Source organism: Leopardus geoffroyi, chromosome B3 (assembly GCF_018350155.1).
Source record: "Leopardus geoffroyi isolate Oge1 chromosome B3, O.geoffroyi_Oge1_pat1.0, whole genome shotgun sequence".
NCBI lineage: Eukaryota > Metazoa > Chordata > Mammalia > Carnivora > Felidae > Leopardus > Leopardus geoffroyi.
Genome location: NC_059337.1, coordinates 110,767,068 through 110,781,362, shown reverse-complemented (window position 1 = coordinate 110,781,362; position 14,295 = coordinate 110,767,068). Strand labels below are relative to the sequence as shown.

Sequence of the window (14,295 nt, the reverse complement as noted above, 5' to 3'; positions counted from 1 at the left end):
AGAGGGAGACACAGAATCGGAAGCAGGCTCCAGGCTCTGAGCCATCAGCCCAGAGCCCGACGCGGGGCTCGAACTCACGGACCGCGAGATCGTGACCTGGCTGAAGTCGGACGCTTAACCGACTGCGCCACCCAGGCGCCCCTGTATATGTTCTTTTAAATAAACTTTTATTTTATTATTTGTTTAATTTATTTATTTACTTACTTATTTAATTTTATTTTTTAAAATTTATATCCAAATTAGTTAGTATATAGTGCAACAATGATTTCAGGACTAGATTCCTTAGTGCCCCTTACCCATTTAGCCCATTCCCCCTCCCACACCCCCTCCAGTAACCCTCTGTTTGTTCTCCGTATTTATGAGTCTCTTATGCTTTGTCCCACCTCCCTGTTTTTATATTATTTTTGTTTCCCTTCCCTTATGTTCATCTGTTTTGTCTCTTAAAGTCCTCATATAAGTGAAGTCGTATGATATTTGTCTTTCTCTGACTGACTAATTTTACTTAGCATAATACCCTCCAGTTCCATCCACGTAGTTGCAAATGGCAAGATTTCATTCTTTTTGATTGCTGAGTAATACTCCTATATATATATATATATATATATATATATATAGCATACCTGTATACTCCAATACTCCAATATATATATACTCCAATACTCCAATATATATATATATATATATATATATATATATATATTCTCCAATATATATATATACCCCAATATATATACTCCAATATATAATACTCCAATATATATATAGTACACCTGTATCCCTTGGATAAATACCTAGTAGTGCAATTGCTGGGTCGTAGGATAGTTGTATTTTTAGTTTTTTGAGGAACCTTCATACTGTTTTCCAGAGTGGCTACACCAGCTTGCATTCCCATTAAATTATACTTTTATATGTGTATTTTTTTTTTAAGTTTTTTTTTTTTTCAACGTTTATTTATTTTTGGGACAGAGAGAGACAGAGCATGAACGGGGGAGGGGCAGAGAGAGAGGGAGACACAGAATCGGAAACAGACTCCAGGCTCTGAGCCGTCAGCCCAGAGCCCGACGTGGGGCTCGAACTCACGGGCCGCGAGATCGTGACCTGGCTGAAGTCGGACGCTTAACCGACTGCGCCACCCAGGTGCCCCTTATATGTGTATTTTAACTGCATAAATAGTACTGTGGTAAAATCTCATTCTATTACTCAGCATTATATATTTTTTTTAAATATTTATATTGAGAGAGAGAGAGAGAGAGAGAGAGAGAGAGAATCCCAAACAGGCTCTGTGCTTTCAATACAGAGGGTGACCCAGGGCTCGATCTCACAAACCATGAGATCATGACCTGAGCCGAAATCAAGAGTTGGATGCTTAAATGACTGAGCTACCCAGGTGCCCTCAGCTTTATATTTTTAAGATCCACATAGTTCATTGCTTGTGTCTACTGCATGGAATTCTACAGTGTGCACATGGGCCATGATTTGCCTGTCCACTCCTCAGTGATGAGTACCCCAGTTACCTCTGTCTTTCTGCCACCACAAATACTGCTACCAACGTCCTTGTACAAGTCGCCTTAAGGATCTGTGAGAGAGTTTCTTAGGGGTGTTTGCTCAAGATTGGAATTGGTGGTTCATTGGGTAGATGGACACTTAATTTGATTAAGTACTGCCAGTCGACTTTCACAGAACAATAGTCCCACCAGAGATACACGAGGGCTCTTGAATCTCCACATTCTTGTCATTTCGTGGCATTAACCAGCTTTCTAAATTTTCCTATTTTGGGGGGGGGGGTATAAAGTGTTGTTAATTTAATTTGCATTTCTCTAATTAGTGAGTTGGAGCATTTCTTTTATCTTTTTTAGTCTTTTGGCTTTTTAGTCTTGGCCTGGATGTTTCCTTCACCCATTTGCCTATTTGGGTTCCTGTCTCTTCTTGTTAATTTCCAAAACCGTGTGCATGCCTTCCTCACCCTGCTCGGGCTGTTACCCTCCACGGCAGGTCACCTCTCCACCCGGGCTCTCCTTTCACCCTGGTCAGGCTCTGAGCCCCTCTGCAGGGCAGCCCATCTCTGTGTCCACTTCTGTCAGCCCGCTTGGGTCGCAGCTTTTCTCTTCTCATTCTGGCGCCTACCTTGTCCTGCCCATCTACCAGCATGAGGACTGTATTGTCCAGAGAGGAAAAGAAAGGAAAGGAAGAATAAGAAGAGAAGGAATAAGAGCACCTGCTTTATGTTTAACCTTTCAAACATCCTGATAAATGTGCTTAAACTATAATTTTCCTGTCAAGAGGTACTTTAGCTTTGTGCCACAAATATTGACATGGACTGTTTTCCTTATTTTTCATTTTAAACATAGTAATACATTTTTAGGTTTCCAGATGCATGGGATTTAAGATTTTTGTCTTTTATTACAACATGCTGGAAGTACCTGATCCTTGAGAATTTATTGAGACTTCTTACATGGCTTAATACTGGATTGATTTTGGTAACTGTTCCACGCGTGCTTGTAAGGAATGTGTTCTCTGTTTGTTGGACATAAAGTTCCATAGATAGTTAATGCTCATATAATTCATATGGTTCAAATTGTCAGTATCTTTGATTTTTTTTCCTTGATTCTGAAAAAGTGTGCCAAATTCTCCAAGTATAATTCATTTTATTTATTTATTTGCTTATTTACTTATTTATTCTGAGGGGCAGGGGCAGAGAGAGGGAGAGAGAGAATTCCAGGCAGGCTCTGCACTTTCAACGTGGAGACTGACACAGGGCTCAAACCCATGAACCATGAGATCATGACCTGAGTTGAAACCAAGAGTCGGATACTTAACTGACTGAGCCACCCAGGTGCCCCTTTACTAGGGTTTTTTGTTTTCTGGTCATGATTGCATATTATTGTTTTCTAGAAAATAATGTATTTCTTTTAGATTTTCAACTTTTTGCCACTGAATTATAAAATATTCTTTTAGAATTATTTTCATATAATCGCCTCTCAGCCTTTTGGCTAAGATCAAGTGTAGAATTATTTTCATATTTTCTGTATCTATGCATTCTGTATGTTTTTCCTTCCTAATATTATGTATTTTTTACTTTCTCTCTTTTCTCTTTAACCAGGCTTGCTTGGGGCATCTATTTTATTCTTCCAAAGAACAGTCAGGTTTTTTTTTTTAATACAAACGTTATTATCTTTTGATTTATATGTAGTGAAAATATATGGTATTTTTATTCAATTTTTATCCTCTCTTTTTTTCTGGTACTAATTTTATAAAGTATAGATTATTAGAAAGAATATAATTAAAATCACAGTAATCCTAGCACTGTAAGATAAAGTGTTAAAATATAGGTATAATTCTAATATTTTTCCATAGAGGGGCACCTGAGTGGTTCAGTCGGTTAAGCATCTGGTTCTTGGTTTTGGCTCAGGTCATGATCTTGCAATTCATGAGATTGAGCCCCAGGTCTGGTTCTGAGCTGACAGCATGGAGCCTACCTGGGATTCTCTCTCTCTCTCTTGCTCGCTGCCCCTTCCCCACTCATGCTCTGTCTGTCTCTCTCAAAATAAACAAATAAATACTTAAAAAGAATATTTTTGTATACCTATGTTAACATAATTGGTAGGCAGAGTTTTTCTTAATCCTCCTTCCTTCATTTAGTTGTAACATTAATATTTTCTTTTAGTAAATATTTTTGAAGCTTGACTTCTAGGGAATGTATAATCAATAATATGTAATTTTTTGGCATTTGCACTGTTACTACTTTTTTGTGTTATAAACAATGTAAAGAATATATTTGCGTATGAATCTTTACTAAATATTTCCTTATAATACATTCCTTGAAAGCTGATCTCTTCTGTTACCCTCCGATGTTTATGAAATTGTCAACTTACCTGTGCCCTTGTTAGCACTGAGCCACCCCTTTTATTGTCATACTTTATTTTCCAGATTATTTTAATAATGCATATTTATGGTGAAAAAAATTTACTTATATAAGTATTACTGTCTGCAGTTTATTAGACTAGAGTAGATGTGGTATGCTAGTGTGGAACACCACCTTAAAGCACAACTTCTTTATTTCAATACTGTTGATTTTTGCAAAGGAAAACTCTGGGATTAAGAATTCATGGATAGCAGAACATGGCAAGATATCCAAACAGCTAGAGAAAGACAATGAGCAACAAACACTATTGAATATTCAGCAGAATTTGCAGAATGCTACAACTCAAAGATTAGAAGAGAAAATTCAGAAACTTCAGAAACAGCTGAGTGATTTGAAATTGTCAAATAAAAGTATGAAAACTCAACTGACAAGAGTAAACGTCCTTAAGGTAAGTAAAGGAAGTGAGCTTTCAAAGATTCACTTAAGCTTTGGTCTTGTTACTATTTTAGCTGCATGTTTCTCATTGAATTAAAAAGCATTCTTATATACACACATAAGAATATATATTGGATAATAAAATTAGATGCATGCAAATCTACCATTTATCTTAAGAACGAGAGCATTATCGGGGAGCCTGGGTGGCTCAGTCGGTTGAGCATCCAACTTCAGCTCAGGTCATGATCTCGCGGTTGGTGAGTTCGAGCCCTGCATCAGGCTCTGTGCTGACAGCTCAGAGCCTGGAGCCTGTTTCAGATTTTGTGTCTCCCTCTCTCTCTGCCCACCCCTGCTGGTGCTCTCTCTCTCTCTGTCTTTCAAAAATGAATAAACATTAAAAAAAATTTAAAGAACAAGAGCATTATCAACTCCACTGAAGCCATCATGTATTCTCTTCCCTACTTCTCAAAGGTAACTGGTATTCTAAATGTTGGGATTCTAGAACCCTTGCTTTTTTTTTATTTATTTATTTTTATTATTATTTTTTTAACGTTTATTTATTTTTGAGAAAGGGAGAGACACAGCATGAACAGGGAAGGGTCAGAGAGAGGGAGACACAGAATCTGAAGCAGGCTCCAGGCTCTGAGCTGTCAGCACAGAGCCCGATGCGGGACTTGAACTCACGGACCGAGAGATCATGACCTGAGCCGAAGTCGGCCGCTTAACTGACTGAGCCACCCAGGTGCCCCAGAACCCTTGCTTTTTAAGTTTTATTTTGGTCTTTCTTATTGGGGTAATAGTTAAAAGTTTTACTCATTTTGGGGGCTCCTCTTTGGATCTTCTCCATACCAAGCTTTGCTGTACTATTTCAAGCATACATTTGATTCCTTAAACCAAAGGTGCACTAAATACTTATGGATCAATGTGTTTTTTTTCCCCATTCTATCACAATATTTATCTTACTGCAAAGCCAGTTATTGTCTGTATTTCTGAATTTGGCTAGCAGAGGCTGTAAGACTTTTGAAGGCATGGAATACTCGTTAAACGTCTTTAAATCCCAAGTGTCTAATTGATACAGGTGCTCAGTGACTGTTGGTTATTGATGAGTTTAATGGTGAAGAAATGTTCTCTTAATTCATAAATTATGGAATTTTCTTTCTTTTCCGTATATCAGGTCAAAAAAAAAAAAAAACAAGAAGAAGAAGAAGGAAAAGAAGCATGGGTTATACCATGCATCTTGTCTATTATTTAGAAAAGATCTAATCACAGCCATCTCCCTTCCCCCAACCTTATACCCTCACAGGACAAAACAATTGAAAAGCTCAGGCAATCTTTAACAAAAGCTGAACTAATGCAAGGGAAGACAGTTATGAAAACAGACAACTTGAAAACTACATCAGACTCTGCCAAGACAGAGGAAAGAGGAGACAAAGAGAAAGTCCATCAGACGTTAGAAGCCGTCAGTCCTGAGCGCTACACAGCAAAGAGCACGCTTGATAAAGTATCAGGACAACAAGAGGTTTGTTTTATTACTTTATTAAGATTCTTTAAGTGGAAGTGATCAACACCCATCTCAACTTAGACTCTAAGCCAGACAAAAAGGACGTTGTTGGCTTATGGAATCAAAGGTGAGTTAAACAGCCAGACCTCTGAGAGGGCCCCAGGATCAGCGCCTGGAGCCTCATACAGCTCTTTTCACCATCTCTGCTTGGCTTCGCCATGTATGTCAGCTTGCTTGATATTTAGAGATTCTGTGACAGGAGAGAGAATCCCAAGAAAGTGTCTTATAAGCCCAGCTTAGATCAAATGCCTATTCCTGGTAAATCCTCCGTGGCAAAGGAGGGGATATATGATTATCTTACATTAGGTTTGCATACACATCCTCCGATTAACCGGTGACAAGGAGGAAAACGATGTGAGAGATTGGGAGTTCAGGGGAACCCACGTGTCTGGGGCTGAGTCACTTTTAGGAAAAGAGGGTCGTGCTTCTAAATTTGCTTAGATTTCCACTGCATTTACAGAGCACATGTTTTCGGAGAATTTTTTAAAGGCTAACTGGTAATTTTGGGCTATTGTGAGGTCATATGCCGCCTGTCCATTATTAGTTCTTACAAAACATGTAACTTTAGAGATTACCTTAAGAAATTCTTAAAACACAAAATCATGATATTATTTGGCTTTTTCTCTTTTTAAACTTCTGTTTATGTATATTCTTGTTTTTATTCTTCTCGATGTTCCTTATTATATTTTCAGTCAGATCTCTTCTACTTTGGGTACTCTGTAGCTTACTCCTTATCTCTGAGATGACTTTGTCTTGTTCTTGCCTGACTTCAACCTGACCTCACATCTTATCCATGAGACATCTTGGATATCTTTTTTTGTCCATTTGTATTCTGAATACTGTATTTCTGATTCAAAACAAAGGTTCCCCACCCCCCCCCCCCCCCACCCCATGTCTGCAAATCCTTGTTTGATATTTAATCCATACCGGGTATTGTGTCAAACATGTTTCTTTTGCTTCATGGGAGTTCTTTGACGGGGGGGGGGTGGGGGGGGGTGGGGGGGGGGTGGGGGGTTGTCAGGGCAGATTTTCATTCACCTGACTAGTTTGGAGGAGGCTATTTTCTTCTTAAGGAAATTTGGATGGGGGCACCTGGGTGGCTCAGTCGGTTAAGCGTCCGACTTGGGCTCAGGTCATGATCTCACGGATTCGTGGGTTTGAGCCCCGCATCGGGCTCTGTGCTGACAACTTGGAGCCTGGAGCCTGCTTCAGATTCTGTGTTTCCCTCTCTCTCTGTCCCTACCCCACTGGCACTCTGTCTCTCAAAAATAAATAAACGTTAAAAATTTTTCAATACAAAAAGAAATTTGGATGGATATTATTTGCCATTTATCTATTCGCTTTAAAATCCTTTTAATTGTCCTGCCCCCTCAATTTTAGGTGTTTCTACTTTACGTAGTTACAGGGCAGGGTTTACTTACTTAGTTTCTTAACTCAATACTACCCTCTTGTGTTGGTACAGTAAGTGCAGTTTCTAAAGTTTACCACCTCAAGTCTTTTACGTTGAGGTGGGGGGGGGGGGTTTATGTGATGTCTGATTCTGCAGTACACTCTTGTTTATAGAAATCACTCATTTCCCACTGTTTGCTTTTCTCTTTTCCTTTATCTCTAAACCTCCAAGGAACACCTTACCCTTCCAAGTATCTCTTTCTCCCCTCAGAAACCTTGTCCTTTACAACTGCCCATTTCGGCTAATGTGTTTCCAAGGCCCTCTCTTTTCCCTCTCACTTGCCAGGGTTCTGACCCACTAGGTCTTGGACTTCTCAGTATTTCCTCATTTATGCATTGTCCTATTTCTGGGCCGCCCCTGGAGGCCAGCTGCATCCTTCAGCCTGGGCTCATGATTTATGGGTGATTAGAGCTGCTTTCCTTATAAGGGAGGAGGGGTGGAGACAGATGGATTTCGGGGACTGCTATTACCATACAACAAGTCTGAAATCAAAAAAGGAATTACCTTAGAGATGAAAAGCAGCAATAAAATTAGGTTTAGTCTATAAAGTGTAAAAATAAAACCTTAGGAGCGCTTGGGTGGCTTAGTCGGTAAAGCATCCAACTCTTGATCTCAGAGTCATGAGTTCAAGGCCCATGTTGGGCTCTGTGCTGGGGGTGAAAAAGACTTAAAAAGAAAAATCTTAAAATGAAAAGGACATTTTAAATAAAGAGTTCTTGTAATAGAAGAGACCACTTTTCTTTCTTTCTTTTTTAAATGTTTTTATTTATTTTTGAGAGAGAGAGAGCAGAAGAGGAGCAGAGAGAGAAGGAGACAGAGGATCCAAAGTGGGCTCCGTGCTGAGAGTGGGAGAGCCCCATGTGGGGCTTGAACTCATAAACCATAAGATCATGACCTGTGCCAAAGTTGGACGCTTAACGCACTGAGCCACCCAGGCACTACAAAGGAGACCATTTTTCTATCTTAAAAATACAATTTGAATGTAGAATGTTACATTTCATAGAGAAATGTTTAATAAGACTACATTTCTGATACCGATTTTTTTTTTTAATTTTTTTTTTTCAACGTTTATTTATTTTTGGGACAGAGAGAGACAGAGCATGAACGGGGGAGGGGCAGAGAGAGGGAGACACAGAGTCGGAAACAGGCTCCAGGCTCTGAGCCATCAGCCCAGAGCCCGACGCGGGGCTCGAACTCACGGACCGCGAGATCGTGACCTGGCTGAAGTCGGACGCTTAACCGACTGCGCCACCCAGGCGCCCCTTTGATACCGATTTTATTGTACATAATATGTAGGTGACTGAAACTAATGGTATGACTTGATGTTTTTGGTGGTTTTTTGTAGCTGACTGATTTTCGAGAAACTATTATGAAGATGTTGGGATTTAACATGAGAACAGCAGACAAGGAAATCATCAATCACCTAAGGCTTATTATACAAGATTATAAAGCATCTGACAAATCAAAGGTTGCTTCTCATTCTGAGACTGGACAGGATAATGAATAAAAAAGTTCTGTCTTTTTCATTACTCCCGACAAGAACTCAGTAGATACGGGCATCTCCTGTAGCATCTTGAATGCAGCTATGTTATGAATAAAATGCACTGGGAATTTCTCACCTTTGATATTTGGCATTTAACTTTTCTTTGTCATTGTCATGTTCTACACATTTATTTATGGTCTAGTCTAGATTGTTACTTGCAATATACAATATCTAATTATATTTATTATTAATTGTATTTTAAGCAGGGTATTAATCAGGACTTGTGTTCTTAGTTGTAATATTTATATTTATAGTTAACAGCCTATTTATTTCTAGAGTGAACAATTTCCTGGGTATACCTGCCTACAAATCCAGGTACAGTTGTGTTCTATACTTTGAATCTGTCTTATCTATTTGATTAACTGAGAGTGTGAAAACCAGATACGAAACGTTGAGTGGCAAAAAAGTAATTAAGAATACTTACTTTTTAAAGGCTTTTTAAAAAGTTAATTTATTTTGAGAGAGAGAGAGAGAGAGAGATCAAGTAGGGGAGGGGCAGAGAGGGAGGGAGAGTGAGAATCCCAAGAAGGCTCCGCACTGCCACTGTGGAGCCCCATGCAGAGCTTGACGTCACAAACTGAGATCATGACCTGAGCCGAAATCGAATTCGAGCCAGACACATAACTGACTGAGCCACCCAGGCACCCTGAAGTTAATGGCTACATTTTAAACAATTATAATTTCTTGGGGTGCTGAGTGGCTCAGTCAGTTGAATATCTAACTCTTGATTTCAGCTCAGGTCATGATCCCAGGGTCATGGCATCAGGCCCCATGTTGGGCTCTGCTCTGAGCATGGAGCCTGCTTGGGTTCTCTCTCTTCCTCTCTCTGTACCTCCCCTGCTCATGCACACACATGCGTGTGGGCTATCCCGGAAATAAAATGAGGGTGCCTTGATGGCTCAGTGTTCAGCATCTGACTTGGCTCAGGTCATGATCTCATGCTTTGTGAATTCGAGTCCCACACTGGGTGAGCAGGAGCCCCAAATTGGGTGAGGCTGCTTCTCAATCTCAATCTCTCTCCCTCTCTGTCTCTGCCCCTTGCTTACTTACACCCTCTCTCTCTCTCTCTCTCTCTCAAAATAAATAAATAAACAAACAGTTATTATAATTTATTATTTATTTCATTTAAAATAGGAAACTGTTCCTCTTCCAAGGTAGTTTTAGACTTATCCAAAATGTCCTCCATAGGAACAAGTCAGAATCTGGACCCTCAGTATCTGCTGTGGTCATCTAAAAATATCTCCTGTGGAGCTTAGTTTTAGAAGAATCTTCAAGGTGGAAGGAGTCAGGTTATACTGGAGCTTAGAGAGGTTGTTCTTTGGAGAAAATGATTATCTTGAATACTCAATCAAGGACTGTTATGCCCAGAATTTGTGATCCCCAAAGACAACTAGGGAGCCCAGTCCGATGCAAAAGCAAAAGAGCCTTTATTCGAGCTAGCTCGAGCTCTATCCCCTACCTGCACCGACGCAGCGGTGAGAAGCCGGAGAGAGAGTTTCAAAAGGACAAAGGTTTTATTGGGGCCTAGGGGCAGTTGGTGAGGTAATGGCTGTGGCCTCAGCCAATTGGCTGGGGAAGGGTCGGGGTCCTGTTACGCAGGTCGCCGGGAGGCGTGTTTTGATCGGGAAGTTTGAAAGGGTGAGCAGGAGGTTACTCAAGGGGAGGAGGCGTGGTCAAGGTGAAGGACACAGAACAAGATGGAGTTGGTAGGCCCACCCTTTCAGGACAAAATGAGAATTGCTCAGTTTCTAAATGGTCATGGCTGTGGTTCTCACGTTGTGTGACAGGACACTCTGGTGTACTGCAGGGATCATAGCATGCCATAGCATATTTCAATTAAAAAAAAATTTTTTTAAGGGGCGCCTGGGTGGCTCATTCGGCTGAGCATCCAACTTCAGCTCTGGTCATCACCTTGGGGTTCGTGAGTTCGAGCCCTGCATCGGGCTCTGTGCTGACAGCTCAGAGCCTGGGGTCTGCTTCGGATTCTGTGTCCCCCTCTCTCTTCGCCCCACCCCTGCTTGTGCTCTGTTTCTCTCTGTCTTTCAAAAAATGAATAAACATTAAAAAGAATGTTTTTTTAATTTTTTTTTTTTTTATTTTAGAGAGAGAAAGAGTCTGCAAGCAGGAGAAGGGGCAGAAGAAGAGAGAGAGAGAGAAGGACGGAGAATCTTAAGCAGGCTCCACTTGATCCCATGATCCTGGGATCATGACTTGAGCCCAAATCAAGAGTTGGACACTCAGGGGCACCTGGGTGGCTCAGTCGGTTAAGCGTCCGTCTTCAGTTCAGGTCATGATCTCATGGTTCACGAGTTTGAGCGCCACGTCGGGCTCTGTGCTGACAGCTCAGAGCCTGGAGCCTGTTTCGGATTCTGTCTCCCTCTCTCTCTGCCCCCCTTCCCCCCATCATGCTCTGTCTCTCTCAAAAATAAATGAAACATTTGAAACAGTTAATAAAAAAAAAAAGAGTTGGACACTCAACCAACTGAACCACCCAGGCACCCCAGAATACTTCAAATTTTAAGGGAAAACAGTGATACATGACATTTGCCAGGAAAATACTTGAACTATCAGCTCCAAGTAGTTTCATAGTTTCAATATTGGATCACTCTTCATTCCTTTTGATATCATATCGTTGTGATGGAAACTGCCCGAGGCTTCTCAGGACACATAAATTTGATGCCAAGCAGGGGCCAGTAGTTGGTGGAATCACTGCCTGGGAAGTTGACTCCAGGCTTCTGACTGCAATACAAGCAGCTCACTTAGCTTTCCTCTCAAGATTACCTTGGGCCCTGGCAAAACAGGAAAGGCGGGGATGCTCTGTCCAGAGCTTCCACCCGCAGCCCAACCTGCTGAAGCTGTAAGAACCACCTTCTTGTTCAGGATCCCCCCAGGGCCATGGCCCAAGGTCAGCACCTGCTGCAGCTTCAGCAAACAGGGCTGGGGGGACTGTATCCCCTGCTGCCCAGAGCTCCCCTTTTCTGAGGAATTGTGAATACTACCAGTGCCTAAGGTCACGATTTCCATGAAAATAAAGGTGCCAAGGTGTGGCAGTTTCTGAAAGAGCCACTTTATAAACACATTAAAGAAAGATCTTCTGTAAATACAAAGAGGCCTTAGCCTTAATGCTGCTTTATGAATTGTGTCAGTAGTAACTGATTGTTCAGCCATGGAGCAGTGTAAAAGGTTAGCTATATTAATCTTTTTTTTAACTTACACATACTTGATTGAAAGCCTATATGGTACATATGATGTTTGATATAGTTGACCTCAGCTTTTTTTTTTTTAAGGTTTATTACTTATTTTTGAGAGAGAGACAGCGAGCAAGTGGAGGAGGGGCAGAGAGAGGGGGGGACAGAGGGTCCAAGGCGGACTCTGGGCTGACAGCAGCAAACTTGACGTGGGGCTCGAACTCACACTCACAAACCGTGAGATCACCCCTTGAGCATGAAGTCAGACAATCAACTGAGCCACCCACATGCCCCTGGTTGACCTCAGCTTTGTTCACACTGACTTCAGTGAGCTGCATTAGGGCTTTCTGTGCTTAACATCGCTTACTTGCTGCTGTTGTCATTGGTTTGTTTCATTTCAGGAACATGGTGGGTACTTTCAGGAAAAATCATATTTTTAATTCCTTCTCTGGCAATTCTTTCCTGGATCCTTAGCTTTACATAATTATACCTACAATGGAACCAGCATCCGAAAGGCATGAAGATGAGTCCTACTCCAACATCACATGATCTTCTAATTCTAGTAGTTAACAAGAAATGTCCAGCCACAAGAGATCCCAATGAACTTGGTGATAATCAGATCCTGTGCACAGGAAATGTTTTTGACATCTAACATTCCTAGGAGCTTAAAAGGCTTCCCTTTAGTAGACCCGCTGGGCTTCTGTGCATCAGCCATGGACTCCAGTGGCCCCCTGTGGCCCCTGGCTATGCTAATTCTTTTTTTTTTTTTTCTTTTTAGCTATGCTAATTCTTTTTTTTTTTTCTTTTAATTTTTTTTTTCAACGTTTATTTATTTTTTTGGGGACAGAAAGAGACAGAGCATGAACGGGGGAGGGGCAGAGAGAGAGGGAGACACAGAATCGGAAACAGGCTCCAGGCTCTGAGCCATCAGCCCAGAGCCTGACGCGGGGCTCGAACTCACGGACCGCGAGATCGTGACCTGGCTGAAGTCGGACGCTCAACCGACTGCGCCACCCAGGCGCCCCTAGCTATGCTAATTCTTGAGTAGACAAGGGAGAAGGACCCTTCTAGCATCCGGAACTGTCTTTATGAGAACTGCTTTCAATCCTGTGGTCAAATCACTACCACATTCTTCAATGATGAGAACTGGGTTTAGCTTTAAGGCTTCAGATAAGTAGTTCTCAACTTCAGAATGTATCAGAATCATCTAATGAATTTAATTACCACTGCGCCGCCCCCGCCCACCTCCCCACACCCCCACCCCCGACCATCATGAGATACCAGTTTGGTTAGAGAGGTATAGGGCTGAAGGCTGGATATTTTTTCAAAGAGCCCTAAGTCTACGAATTGACAAAACTACTTTGGGAAGCAGTTGTGGCAGTGTATTTGTTTCCTGTTGCTGCTGTAACAAATTGTCCAAACTTTGTGGCTGGAACAATATTTATTATCCTACATTTCTGGAAGTCTCATCAGGTGTTGGCAGGGCTACATGTCACTTCTGGAGAGGAGAAAATATATTTCCTTGCCTTCCCCAAGTTCTAGAAGATGCACACCCTCTTGGCTCATTGCCGCCACTTTTCACCTTCAAAACCAGGGACATCAGGCCCTCCCAGCCTTCCTCACACTACCATTTCTCTAGTTCTCTCCGTCCTGTTTCCCTCCTCCCCTTTTAAGTACTCTTGTGATTACACTGGCCACACCTGGACAATCCAAAATAATTATTTTAAAGTCAGCTGATGAGCAACCTTAATTTCCTTTTGCCAGGTAGCCCAAAATACAGATTCCAGGGATCAGGACATAGACATTTTGGGGGAGCCATTATTCTGCCTACCATAGTTCACATGTACCCAAACTGAATACATGCATGGCTTTAAACAGGCAATTCTACTCCTACATATATACCTACCTAGTAGAAATGCGTAATAGATTCCACAAAAAGACATTTACAGATTATGGCAGCATTGTTGATAATCGCCCCAAACTAGAAACTGCCCAAATGACCAAAAGTAGAGTTAACGATGACAACCAGATCCACTAGCTAAGCAATCAGATCTCCTTCGTTTGTGGGATTGGGGGGGTGGGGGGGAGTCAACTGGATTGATGAATTTTCTTAGGGGCCAAACTAGAAAGTGACTCTAGGTCTAAGACTGGGGATGTGGCAAATGGAAGACAGCATGAATTTGAGGAGAAATGGTAAATTGATGGGCCTCCACTTAGCATGCAGTAAAACTCTTAACAGTGGGGAAAGCAGCGGCC

General features: G+C 41.5%; 1 protein-coding gene across 6 annotated transcripts in view; it reads left to right on the top strand.

The window, feature by feature from the left end:
- Nucleotides 1-8,933, top strand: part of LOC123583983 (coiled-coil domain-containing protein 170-like) — a 50,325-nt gene extending 41,392 nt beyond the window's left edge. For 5 of the 6 annotated variants that reach the window (XM_045451218.1, XM_045451220.1, XM_045451221.1 and 2 more), the window contains 3 exons: nt 4,083-4,310; nt 5,601-5,816; nt 8,654-8,933. In XM_045451218.1, the coding sequence (XP_045307174.1) occupies nt 4,083-4,310; nt 5,601-5,816; nt 8,654-8,815 (606 nt within the window). In that variant the 3' untranslated portion in view covers nt 8,816-8,933. The other variant, XM_045451225.1, reaches the window with a different exon arrangement.
- Nucleotides 8,934-14,295: the final 5,362 nt, after the last annotated feature.